General features: G+C 39.1%; 1 protein-coding gene across 5 annotated transcripts in view; it reads left to right on the forward strand.

The window, feature by feature from the left end:
• The window catches only part of TRIM36 (tripartite motif containing 36), a 42,673-nt gene that overhangs the window by 1,268 nt on the left and 28,220 nt on the right, over window positions 1–13,185 (forward strand). Inside the window, exon 1 of one of the 5 annotated variants that reach the window (XM_026720093.2) lies at window positions 11,783–12,085. The exons of 2 other annotated variants lie outside the window; for them this stretch is intronic. In XM_026720093.2, the coding sequence (XP_026575878.1) occupies window positions 12,059–12,085 (27 nt within the window). In that variant the 5' untranslated portion in view covers window positions 11,783–12,058. Of the gene's footprint in view, window positions 1–11,782; window positions 12,086–12,593; window positions 12,656–13,185 lie in introns of those variants that run through there. 2 more of the 5 variants (XM_087926937.1, XM_087926938.1) reach the window with 2 other exon arrangements.

The raw sequence follows: 13,185 nt of genomic DNA on the forward strand, positions 1-13,185 counted from the left end.
TGGCCAGGATTACAAGGTACAGTAAACCATGATATAAAAACAGTGGGTAGTTTGGTTAAGCTCGAAGTGAACTCAGAATAGTAGTAATTCCTGTTAGAACTCAACTAGTACTAGAGACAAAAAGATGTTGAGATGTTTGTGTGATTAAGGAGTGATGACATTAATTTGTTCTGAATTAGTTTCTCATTACTATAATTGATAATTTCATGGCCTGGGAATTAAAATAATAAACATTAGAATGAAAAACAATGTATAGTTTCTGCTCCATGGTGATGTTCTGAATTATAGCAATTCCACAGGATGGCTGTTGAAAGTTACTGCAAAGCTACATCTGAAAGTGTAACATGGATAATTTGCTGCATCATTCCCATCCCGGGCTTTTACAGCTGAACCCTTTCTACAGCTGAAGCATCTCTATTGATTGCAACCAGGTTGCTTTAATCTTTGTTTTTAATGTTTTTTTTTTCCTATTTCACCTGGGGAAATTGTTGAAAGCAAATATTTTTAAAATGTGTAAATTAGATTTAGGAGAACAACACATTGGATACAGTAAGAATTATTTCTGGATGACTATGATTCTGATTTAAGAAGTAGAAATTCTTTGGGATAGATGTATCTTGCATAGGAAGGCAAGATCATCTACAGTGGAGCTGTCTTCCAAATGTGTTGTACAGTAACTCACATTCTAACTATTCAGCATAATCTATCGTTGTAACCCAACACACACGAAGGGCATAAATTTGAAGAAGGAAGTGATAGATCCTTTGGACTGAATCTTGCCTGCCTAACAAATTTAGAACACCTTCTGGTATTTCTTACGGAAACTATCATAGGATCCCACTAGTGGTAAGTATAACTTGTAATTTGTCTCTGAAATGGCTGGAGGTAGAACATAATATAAATCACTAAATCACCACAATATGGATCTTGAATGTGGGCATTTTAACAGGCATGTGACTAGTAGGAAAGTATAAATTGTGCTATTGTCATTGCTGATCCTATTATACTTAAGTGATGAAGCCAGTGAGTAGTGTTGCCCTTACTGTTTTAAAATGGGATATTAAGGAAAATAGTATATTTCCTCTGGGTTTGTTCCTTATTACCTGTGAGTTGGAAAATTACTTCTCAGTAGAGAATGTAACTACAGCAGTCTGAAATGTTAGGAGTTGGGCACATCCGAAACTTTGACCATATCAACATGTTAATTTGTGTCTATAACAAAAATATTAGTGGTTGTTTTAGCTTCTATGCACTAAGCCTTGCAGTGACTTAAAGCTCCAGATAAAAACAGATCAGAATCAGAGCCTCATTTAGGCACCAAACTGGAATCTGGCTACTTCACTTATAAGGAATATCCAATTTAAAATTCCTGCTCTTAGGACTGAATTTAAGCCACTTACTACACATCCTAGTTGATGCATGCTTTGATTATATGCACAAATTAAATTTAGCTTTTTAAAAACAATGGATACAGTTGCTAAATAATGCAGACTTCTCTTCTGCATAGTTTTTAATATTTTTAGTAAAGCAGAATCTCCTTTCTTTTAATCTAGTATTCAGCACAGCTCAATGTCATTTTTAGGGTCATTGGGCAGCAATAGTTAAAAACAGTTTTCAATCTTCATCTAATCTTGTGCACCTGGTCTTCATTTAGTCATCCCTCTAGAGAAATGGGAAGAAGCTGCAGTAATTAAAATGAACTGATATAATGAGGTAATTAATGCTCTGGGTTGAATATATGTAGTATGATTGCTGTCTTCCAAGTTTAATTTACATTGTAATGTAAATGTTGAATAAGACTACAACAATTTGGTATGAGAACTGATTTGAAATGTGGTTAAAGCTTACGCTTGACCCAAGAAATTTGGTAGCATCTGTATAGCTTCAATTTCAGCTGTAAAATATTCTGAATTCCTTGTTTATCACAGGTGATTATTCCAAATAGATACATTTATTAATCCAAATTTCCTCATAGCCTTGTACATTTTACCATTACCTTGATCAGTTGTTAAAGCCGTAGCTCACTTCTAGAATAGGAAAATGACTTGGATGATTGCATGAATTGCTCCTGAGTGTTTTCTCCTGTTCAGGAAAGCCAAAGGAGTTTTTGCTTTTTCAAAGACAGCAGCAATGAAATATGAAAGAAGCCTGGATTGATACTAGCAGAAAGCTAGAACAGTATAGGTTAGAACCAATTTAGAGATCAGTTCCAGGGAGATGGTGATGGGCAAAAAAGTACTACTGTATACCAAGGTTGTGCCTGTACAGAAATCTCCATTGGACCATTCTAGCATCGTGAAAACACAGCATTCTTGTTTGTATATAAAGAGTTTGGAGTATTCAGCAGCTTGCTCTTATCAGTTTTTATGGAACTTTGTAGTTCAGTGGTTTGGAATTGTGCCAAGTACACACATACAAATCTAATAGTTGTAATTATGGCCTGTACACTTATAATAGATTATTTTTCAGAGAGTATTTCTCTGAAAAGGAGAATCTCCAGAAGTATGTGTTTACTGTTATTTTTTTAGCTAATAAAAGTTGAGATAAGTTCTGGGTAAGTTGACAAAACATGGTACTAAATACATTTTTATCAAGGTGCTATTCATTTCTTTTTCAATTTCTGTCCAGGTTGGATAATTTCCAACCAGTTTCACATATTCTACTCCTGCGCAAAGTTCTGAATTCAAGGAGATGAATGGTCTGTAGAGATTCTCAGTCATCCAGGTCCTGGTTGTCCTTTCCCCTTTTCCTTTCCCTTTTCCCTTTTCCTTGGTTTGCTTCTCATCCAAAAAGCTTATTCAGCTCTGACAAGATAGTGGGGAATGGAAGGATTTATATTCCTTGTAGACAGCTAGTCTGCATCCTTTTAGAGGGTCCTTGAAGCACTTGGAGGTTTATCTGTGTCCTCAGGATCACCTGCGTAGTGCTTCTGGTTCCTGTAGTCTGCAATTTTTTTTCTCTAGAAATGCATTCCTATTTCCACACCATTCAAAGGGTGTTCATCCCAAATGGTATGGCTAAAAGTCTGTAGAGCTGCTCAGTCATCCAGGTCATGGTTGTCCCAAAGGTGCTTTTTCAGGAGGTGACTGGTCTTTCTTTTTTTCCCTTAACCAAGAAGCTTCTTGGATGACCAGCTGTCTACAACAAATATAAATGCTTGCATTCCCCACTATCCTGTCAGAGTTGAAGAAGCTTCATGGATGAGAGAAGGGAAACGTCTCCAAAGAAAAAACAAGAAAATCCAGTCGCCACCTGAAAAAGCACCTTTGGGACAAGGAGATAAATGGCTAACGTCAACTATCTACATCCATTTTTTAGCCCTCGTTATGGATGCTGCTTTTGATACCTTGGGAAATTATCTATACTGGAGCCTAGGCAAAGATAGTGTGTCTCCTGGGTCCTAAAATATAAGCCCAATGTATCCGAATACAAAGAAGAATTTTTAAGGCTGGGACCCTTTCAAAAGAGCTGGTAGTCAGCCATCAAAGAGTGAACCCTAGGAAATGTAATGTCAGACACAAAAAAGTGAAAGGTAGCTCTGTTGATTAGAGCAGGGGGGCCCCAGCCCCAGGTCCATGGATTGGTACTAGTCTGCGCCATATGAGAAACCATGTAAACAAACAAAGCCCCATCAACAGGATGCATGCCCCCTCCTGTCTGCAGAAAGACCTCTTCACGGACTGGTCCCTAGTGCCCAAAACGTTAGGGGCCGCTGGATTACAGTATCAGAAAAGTACATGGAGTTGGTGTAACATGTTTGTATAGAAAGAGATTTGATTACAGTTCAAAACAATTTGATTAAAGAGGAATGGGGCTGAGGTAAAAGAAAAATGTGAGAATGATGATTGATAAAATGAGAAATTGCAAGAATAAAAATAATAAGATTCTCTAATAAATGGGCCAATATGGCATGGAAATATATTGAACAGTGACTAACAGATGGACTGACTAACAGAAGGACTGGATACTCAAACTCAAGGAAGAGAATTCCCCCAAAGTGACAGAAGTGACAATGTTTCTGCCTACATCAGCCTCATGAGCGGGCAGCTATATTGGGAAGGGATCAACAATAAAATTTTAAGTTGAGATATAGAAAATGTGAAATATGTAAATGTATAAATTGAAAGTCATTTTTACAAATGTGCAAAATGAAGTTGAGCTCAAAAAGTGGGAACTGGTATTTGCAGAGAAACAGCTCCATTGGCTAGAAATAGTATCAGACAAATTGAAGTAGTAATGAACAGGAGAAGATTCAGTAAGGAACTCCAGAAAAATTGTTTAAGGGAAAAGGATATCTAGAAGTCTATGAGGTCTTTAGTCTCAAGCTGTTGCTTGTAAATGCCAACTGCCTGTGTAAAAAGATCAAGTTAATTCACAATGAAATTAACTTTCTCATCAAAGAAAGTTTGGTGGCAATTGGGCTCTGTTCATGAGATGATGGACTGTGAATACTTATATTGTTGGGCTATAAGGACAAATTAGGAATTCTGCTTCTGCTTTTTGTTTTATGAGACAAAAAGGCCATTCCTGACCTACTTGACTATATATCTTGTCTGATCTTATAATGTCCATAGCTTATGGTATTTGGTGATTTCAATTTCAAAGTCTCGGGGTGAGGTTCAAGCAGATTTCAGGACTTTGTGATCTTCCTCACAAGCATGGGTTCATCAAAAGTACATTTATATTATATAAAAATTTTACCTCATAATGCTAAAAAATAAAAGTATTTATTTAAGCACATTGTATAGCCCATCATCTCACATAGTAACTGTAGTTATTGGTCCCTCCCCATTATTTAGTTCACCTGGGGGGGTTTATTGCTCTGGAAAAATCTGTAATGCTGGAAAAGGTACAAAGAGAAGAGGATGACCAACAATAAGATGGATGGACTCAGTTACAATAGTGATGAGTGGATTGCATGGAGAATTGAAAGAACAGGTTACAAATAGATTGTCATGGGAAAATCTATATGCTTGCTAGGAGTTGAAAACAATTCAATGACAGAAACAGTGATTTTTCAATGGATATTATCTGTCTAGTGCACATTTCAGGTTGGGACATTCCAAGCTTTTTTCCCACCTGAAATTTAAGAAAAAGCAAGAACATCTTGACTTTCAATAGAGGCACCTTTTCTAGGGACCATCCTTTTACAAAAATCTGGATAGCCTCCCTCTATATTTTGAAAACTGACCTGTTTAGATTAAGATTTGCCACTGCATGCTCATTATAATTTAACTCGATTATAGTAAATTTTAAAGAATTTGACAGCTTTAAGAATTATTTTTAACTAAGTGTTGGATATAATTAATTTGATTTTTATTATAAATTCTTATGAATGTGGCAATAAAGTAAATCAACACATTTGTTATTCCCTGGAGCACCAGTCACTGGGAGAAAAGAGGAATACAAGTTCCAAAAAATAGTAAATGTGGAGGATTCAGTGCCTTTGCTTAAGACTGAGTAGAAGAAAGAGTTCAGTAGAATGCTCAAGTGATACGAAATTGATATAACTTGGAAACTTTTTCCAGCTAGTTAACATTTTGTCCTGGTTACATGCTGGTCCCAGACAACAAAGAATAACTCTTTGTTACTGTACTTAGCAGTGTTTTTCATCTTGGCAACTTTAAGATGTGTTGACTTCAACTCTCAGAATTCTCCAACCATCATGGGAGATGAAAAATACTGAACTAGAAGTTAATTATGACCATTTGGAGGATTAATCTGTGCATAAGCAGTAGTTTCATGTTACTAAGTGCTAAAAATCCTTCTTTTGCAGTGATAACAATAAGGGCTATTATAGCAAAACTGTCTTCTTTCAGGAAAGAATTCAGGACTTTTAAATATGTTTCTGCCTAATTATGTTCTTCTTGAAGGCTGAAAAGTTGCATTCCTTTTAGAATAACTTTATTCATTGTGGCAATAAACTCATTGTGGTACCGGAGTTTCACAATTTTCAAACAGCATATTATTGAGGGTGGGGTGGAGGGAGAGGCTGTTGAAGTCCTTAGTAAGTTAGAGACAGCTTTATTAGCATTTCCATTGGGGCTTCCTATTGTTCCCAAACACCTTCTTTGGGAATATTGCTATGCCCTTTATGATTGTCTACTTTTGAACTACTCAATAACAACCTTTATCAAGGCAATGTAGAATTCGATTGTTTAAAGTATTTTCCAAGATGGCAACTTTAAGATGTTTGGCAGCTTTAAGAATTCTTGGAGTTGAAGTCCACACATCTTAAAATTGCCACGTTTGAAATCATCTTTGAAAGACTGCCTTAGTTCGGCAAATCTTTAATCAAATGAATCTGTGAAATCTTTGAAGGTAAATAATTGATGCTTGTTAAAGATAAAGGTTTACCCTGTCTAATCATGTCTTACTCTAGTGGAGTAGTGCTCATCTCAGTTTCTTAGCTGAAGTGGCCAGCATTGTCTGAAGATACTCCTGTGGTCATGTGGCTGTCATGACTGTATGCTGAGGCACACAGAACATTTATTACCTTCCCACCAAGTGGTACCTATTTATCTATTTGCATTGGCATGCTTTTGAATTGCTAGGTTTGCAGGAACTGGGGCAGCTCACCCATCACATGGCACTAGGATCTTGAACTGGGCTCTCAGCTTTCCAGCTGACAAGTTCAGCATCTTGAAACCGCTAAGCCATCATGCCCCTTTGATACTTGTTAGGATTATTATTTCAGTAGTCTACCATTCCTGCTATTTCATGTCATTCTGCAACAAAATGAAATGGTGTTTTTTTTTTTATAACCCAGAACATTTTTTAAAAGTCTAATCTTGAAAGAGCTTGATGTTAATCAGGTTGTCCTCATATCTCAAACTGAACTTCTCCATTTAAGACTCATAAACTACCTGGGGTCTTTCTGGACTCATAACTACTGTTTAAAGATTAGATAGCTCAGTGGCCCAGAGGGCCTTTCCACAGGTTCACCTTGTGTACAGGTTGTGCCCTTTCCTCAGTCAGAGGTATTCAAACCCTAATCTGTGACTAGATTATTGAAATGCTCCTACTTGGAGCTGCTCTTGAAGACCATCCAGAAACTAGACCTGTTTCAAAATGCAGTGGTGTGAGCAGTAAAGGGCACCTGTTGGCATTTCCAATGTGTCATCACTGTCACACAAGCTGTACTGGTTATTAGTTGACTTCTGAGTGCAATTGCCCATCATGCTGGCTGGAGAATTCTTGGGAGTTGAAGTTCACACATCTTAAAATTGTCAAGACTGAGAAACACTGCTCCAGAACGCGTGCGTGCGTGCGTGTGTGTGATAGAAGATTATAGGCAGAAGAAGGATGTACTATTGTACAAGATGATGTCCATCAGTTTCATGTTTTTTAAATAATGTAAAACTTTTCCCTTAATGGCCATTTCTGTTGACTCACTAAAGGAAACCTACTTTCATCTTTCATCATCTGTTTTCATACTGCTTTTCTATAGTAAAAAATGTTCAAATGGCTTGCAATTATCAAACAGAACCATTGTCATTGGTTCCAAATAACGGTTCATTCTGATAACTTGCACACCTGAATAATAATGGATAGGTAAAGAATCTAGTTCAGTTTTTTTGTGAAAAGGCTAGTTTCTGTGTAGAAGAATCATTCTGTACTCCCCAAAACCTATCAATTTTTATAGGAGAAGTATGTTCTGATAAATACTCAGGGTTTACTCCAAGGTATTGAATAGAAATTCTTGTCATAAGTTAATTCCTCATATTTTTGGGAATGAACTCCATTCAGTACAATGAATTTTTGAATAAAAATGGACAGACTGTGAAGTCACGTATCTGCCCTGAAAATGTTAGTCTGTGGTTTCCTGTATTTGGTAGGCCGGAAGAGCACTTAGTCTATTTTCTTTGCTAACAGGAAGAAATACTCTTACTGTAATGCATTCATTTGAACAAAGTAAATTAGTGTACATCTTCAAGAGCTCTGCTGAGTCAGAGCCACTTTGTTCCAATATAGATTAGGTGAAGAATGAATAAAGTGCTGTTCGTATAGTTAGATGAAGGGTGTTAATACTCTTGCTATATTTTCTTAATATTATGGCTGCTTGTTAAAGATACTGCAATATTAGTGTATAGTTTTGATATATTTATTGCAAAGAATGGTATATATCTATTGCCTAATATACTGTATGATCCATTTTGATATTCTACACAGTGTTACAATTTCCATCTAATTCCATTCAGTTTGGATCTCTAGCCAAAATGATCTCTCCTTTTCTGGCAGCCTACTGTGTAATTTGGATGGGGAATAGGAAAGGAGAAAAAGAAAGTAGGGAATAATCAGAAAAAGAAAAAAGTGGGGGAGTATGATGGATAAATTCCTCCATCAAGCTGTGGTCCCACCCAGGCAATGTATCCCCTAAAATGAGATTCAAGGAAGAACATGTTTCTCAAAGAAAATAGGCATGTTATTGAAACCAATTATTGTTTTAGAAGATTAATTTGTTAATTAAATTGACGGCATGATTTCAAATAATAGCAATGTGTACTGCACTGTCATGCCGTTCTAACTTTGAGTTAAAGTGGGTGAAGAACAGTACCTGGTGTAGGGTGCAGATCCAGGTTCCAATGTCACCCAGAAGCTCCATACTACTAATGTTCCTGTATACAATGCCAGCTGCGTGGTTGTGCAGTTCAGTGTATGCTGTTGCTGCCTGCATCTTACACCCTGCTTCTAGGTGTTGGACTGTCTCTGAGGCCTCTCTGCATAGTGAGCATCTTGTGTCCTGTCTAATTGGTAGGTCCCTGTTTTTAGTAATTTGGTGCTTAGTGCCTGTTCTTGTGCTGTTACAATCAGTGCTTTCAATCCATCCCTTTCCAGCCACTAGTAGGATTTCCCAATAGCTGCCACCTCAGGTATCAGTTGATTGTACATCCCATGTAGGGTATGGTCTTGTCATAGTACTACTTCTGTTTGATCTTTCTCCCATATCATTTGCTGTCCTGAGGCATTCTCTCAGCAGCTCATTATTGGTGTGTGTGTGTGTGTGTGTACACATATGTGTATTTGCAAGAAATGTTGAAGTTTTATGATGAGCCCCAAAGGTGCTTTTCACAAAGGTAATTGGACTTCATTTTTTTTTCTTTGAAAACATTTCACTTCTCATCAAAGGTTCTTTAGTTCAGAACTGAAGAAGCTTCTTAGATGGAGCTGAATATTTTCAAAGAAAAACCAACAAAAAATCCATTTGGACTTTGGGAAAAGAACCTTTGGGAGAACCATGATCTGGATGACTGAGAATCTCTGTAGACTTATGATGAGCCCATTTTATATTTAAGTGTGGATCCATATATTCTTCCTGGTAGTGTTTACCTGCAACTACGGCAGTCTGCCTTTTTTTTTTGTTCAACTGAGTTTTGTTTCATTGGTTGTGTGAGAATTGACCATCTGGCTTGTCATCTGAGCCTGGCATTGTAGGCTGCGCGTGTGTGATTGGCCCAAAATTATCCAGCTGGCATTTTTAGCCTGCTATTAAAAATAAAAACGTTATCACCTTTGTGAGATGCTAAATTAGTTTTAATGCACTATTCTTATATTCTTTAAATAATGGGGAAATCACTTTTGGTTATGCTTGTGATGAAAGGTCTTCCCTTAAAGATATCTGACTGCAGCATAAAAGGAGCCAAACATGATTTTTGCTTTTGTTTATATACATCATTTGTCTTCATTCTGTCTCTAGTTCAAGGTCAAGAGCTTTCCTTTGATGGATATTTTCCCCTTGTCACAAGCATCAAAGTTATAAAATATTTTAAGTATTGTCATCTTGGAAGGAAGTCAAGATTGTGATGATTTGAAGCAGGGTATGGATTAGCAATGGATAGGATATTGTAGAGTTGTAATTGCAGGAATGTTCCAATTTCGGATGGCAAACCTCAGATAAAGAATGTTTCCAAGCAAATACAACTCAGATAAACAAGGTCACTAATCTAAAGGAGGATTAGAGAGAGGAAGTAAACATATGTTAGACTTTAACTAGATAATTAATTGTATGGATTACTGTGCTAAACAATAACAAAAGTTAAGCAGTAACCAAAGTTAACTAGTGATGGAGGATAACTAAAAATGTGTATAAATGCAAGAATAGACTCCAATAAAGATCATGATTCAGTTGTTTATGATCAAACAACTCAACTGCCTCATCATTACAACAGGATATCTTTTACATTGGTATAGTTTCTGTTGACTTGGATGGAAATAGCCTGATAGTGATGAATGGCCCTAAGATTTTTTGTGTGTGGTGGTGGGGAAGCGAAATACAGGAAAAGGAAAATGGTTTTAAACAAAGCTTTAGGTCAGATTCTTTGTTTTAATCAAACTTTTTTTTAAAGTAAATCAAAGACATTTGAGGCAAAGATATGTAAATCTGAAGATATTTACTGTCCCAAAGGTTTTATTTAGTCAGATGGAAGACTGGTGTCTACCTACAACTTCCCTCTGTATCAGTTCCCAGCAACATGAATCAATGTGTATACCAGTGTTTCTCAACTTGCAAAATTCATCTGTCAGTCATAATGGCTGGGGAATCTGGGAGTTGAAGTCCACACTTGTTAAAGTTGTCAAGGCTGAGAAACACCAGTATATGCTGTACATGCACCATTGTCTTCAGGCTGTGAAGATGTCTTTATTTCAACACCCCCTCCATCCCTCTTAAAGTGTGGGAAATCCTAAGCATTTTGTAATAAACCACTCCAATAAGTGATATTTCAGTAGGGAAGTATATTTTGTCTCTTAAGTTCTTTCATTAAGTTCACACATTACAATCAAGCTATAATGTGGTTTGGCTTAGGTTTAGTGTACTTGTAAATCATAGCTTATGGCAGCATAAACCTCAGCTACTGGGTGACTTTGCCAGTCATTCTCAAGCCAACCTTCCTTATAAATTGTTTTTATGGAGAAAAATAGGTTTTGGACTGTGTTTAAATACATCTAAAGGCCAAATGCACATTGCACAAACTTGTGCAACTACCATATTAAGAGTAACACTGCCTGCAGTGAGAGTGTGTTCCAGTTAGTTATCAAATCATGAGGACAGCAGATATTTTATTTTCAGAGTTAATTTTCCCAGTTTAATGTAATTCTGAAATTCTTATATTAGGCTAGGCTAGGCTGTTTTGAAACTCCTCCTCATAAACGAGTGGAACCAAGACTAAGAAAAGAGTGGCTTGCGGAAACCCTAGGCCTGCAAAGGGTAACTAATCTGCGCCAATTCTCATAAATTGCTTCAGAAAAAAGTCAAAACATCAGCGAGTTAAGATTAGTGCTTTTCCTGATTCTGCCCAAAGAAAAATTATACCGGTGCTCTGTATCGGAAAATTATAAATTGCGTTAATTCTATAATTGTCGTTTCTAAAGTAAAACTCCCATTTGCCTTGAAAATAATGTAAAAACTGCGGCCTTTTCCTCCTTTCTTCCCTTCTCTTGTCTTTTTTTGTCCGTTGAGACGGAGATCCAGTTACGCGCAACCCTTATTGCAACTGCCCTTGCGGACCTCCTGAGACACTCCGCTGGGCTGGAAACGGGCGGCGGCGATGATTTTGGTTCGAGCCCGACCGAAAGGCATGGCCATCCCGACCCTCTTTTGGAGAGGAGCGTTCCCATGCATGGGATGGTCAGGAGGGAACTCGTACGCCCTGCCCCGCTCCCTTCCTGGAAAGCGAAAAGTGGGGAAAACATCCTAACGGCGGCTCAACAAAGGTGCCAGGTGGCGCTGACGCTCCGCCCCCATTGTGGCGTGGAGGCTGTTGCCAGGCAGGCCCCGCCCCTCTCCCTTTGCCCCACCTCTTTTCCCCCCCCCACCCGCCCGCCCGGTGCCGGAGTTTCCTAGGGGCAGCAGTGGCAGCTGCTGGGCGCCTCGTAGCCGCTTCGCGCGTGCTCTCTTGATCCCTTCCCTCGCGCCGCGCTCTCGGGAGGGGGAAGGGCGGACTCGACCGGTTCCGAGAGTCTGCGAAGAGAGCGAGAAAACCAGACCCGCGCGCCCCGGGCACCTTCGGCTCAACCGTCCGGGACCGAAAGCGGCGTCAGTGGTAGTGACGATTCCAGGATGGAAGGGGACCGGCTGGAACCCGTCGTGAGTGTTCCTGAGAGGGAAATGGCAGGCTGAAGAGACGGGAGGGTTCCCCCGAGGTGGGGCTTTGACGGGGCGGGGGTCGTCATTTGGGAGGGAAGGGGGAGGATCTGAGTCGCCCCCCCCCCCGACCTGTGGGGCTTGACCGTGGCTTCCTCCCGATCGTGGGGAGGAAGGGAGCCCCGATCGCGGCAGGCTGGCTCCCTTCTGTTTCTCCTCATGGCTCGGCTGCAAAAGCAGAACTCTCTGGGCAGCCTTTTCCGCTCCCTTCTCCGAAGAGATTGTGGCTGTCTTTCCAGCAGCCGGCTTGCCAAATCGCCTCACCCGTCCGTCCTTCGCTTGAAGGCTGACTCTTTTCCCACCCCCTTGTTTGCTTTAAGACAAGACATAGGCTTGGAGTCCGAGCTGTGCTCTCACCAAAGCTTTGTGCAAATTCATAGTGTGTAATTGAGCGTTTGGTGGACTCGAGGAGTTGTCAGCTATTGCAGTCTTTGACCGTGACTTCTTTCAGGAATGCCTGCATTGTTGCAGATGTGGTAGGGACACTTTATTGGAGCTTGTGTAAGAGATCAAGTGAGTATGTCCATCCTTCATATTCTCTTGATCTAGGCTGGGTAAGTGCAGTCCATCTTCCAGCTTTTCACTGTGTCTAAGTATTGTCTAGAGAGGGTTAGTCATTCAGTCATGAATGGCTTTGCACAAGCAAACAAGATGATTTCAGCCTTGCTATCTAAAGGGGACATGCAGACAAGTAGATGAATGTATGCAAATGTGCTTGGGAAAATGAGAGGGAAATTGAGGCAAAAGAAGACTAGGTTCCCCATTGTCACTCCCAATTTTATTTGCATTACTGCAGTTTCCTCAAACAAAGATAACCAATGCAAATCAGAATATTAGACTGCACTGTAATCTGCATGAAACCAGGATGTTGGAGACTGAAGTCAAAGTTGTTATTGGTAAACAATGTGAAGTTGGGAAAAAACAGACCTGAATTTGTGAACCCAAAGATAATACCTAGTTGTTCACTGCAGCTCCTTCAGGACTCTTTGTTCCAAAATTGCTTTTGTATAAACAGTCTGTACACTAGCTTTCCAGTCTGTGAT

This window comes from Pseudonaja textilis, chromosome 2 (genome assembly GCF_049901715.1).
Source record: "Pseudonaja textilis isolate UNSWEBS1 chromosome 2, rPseTex1.2, whole genome shotgun sequence".
Lineage (NCBI taxonomy): Eukaryota > Metazoa > Chordata > Lepidosauria > Squamata > Elapidae > Pseudonaja > Pseudonaja textilis.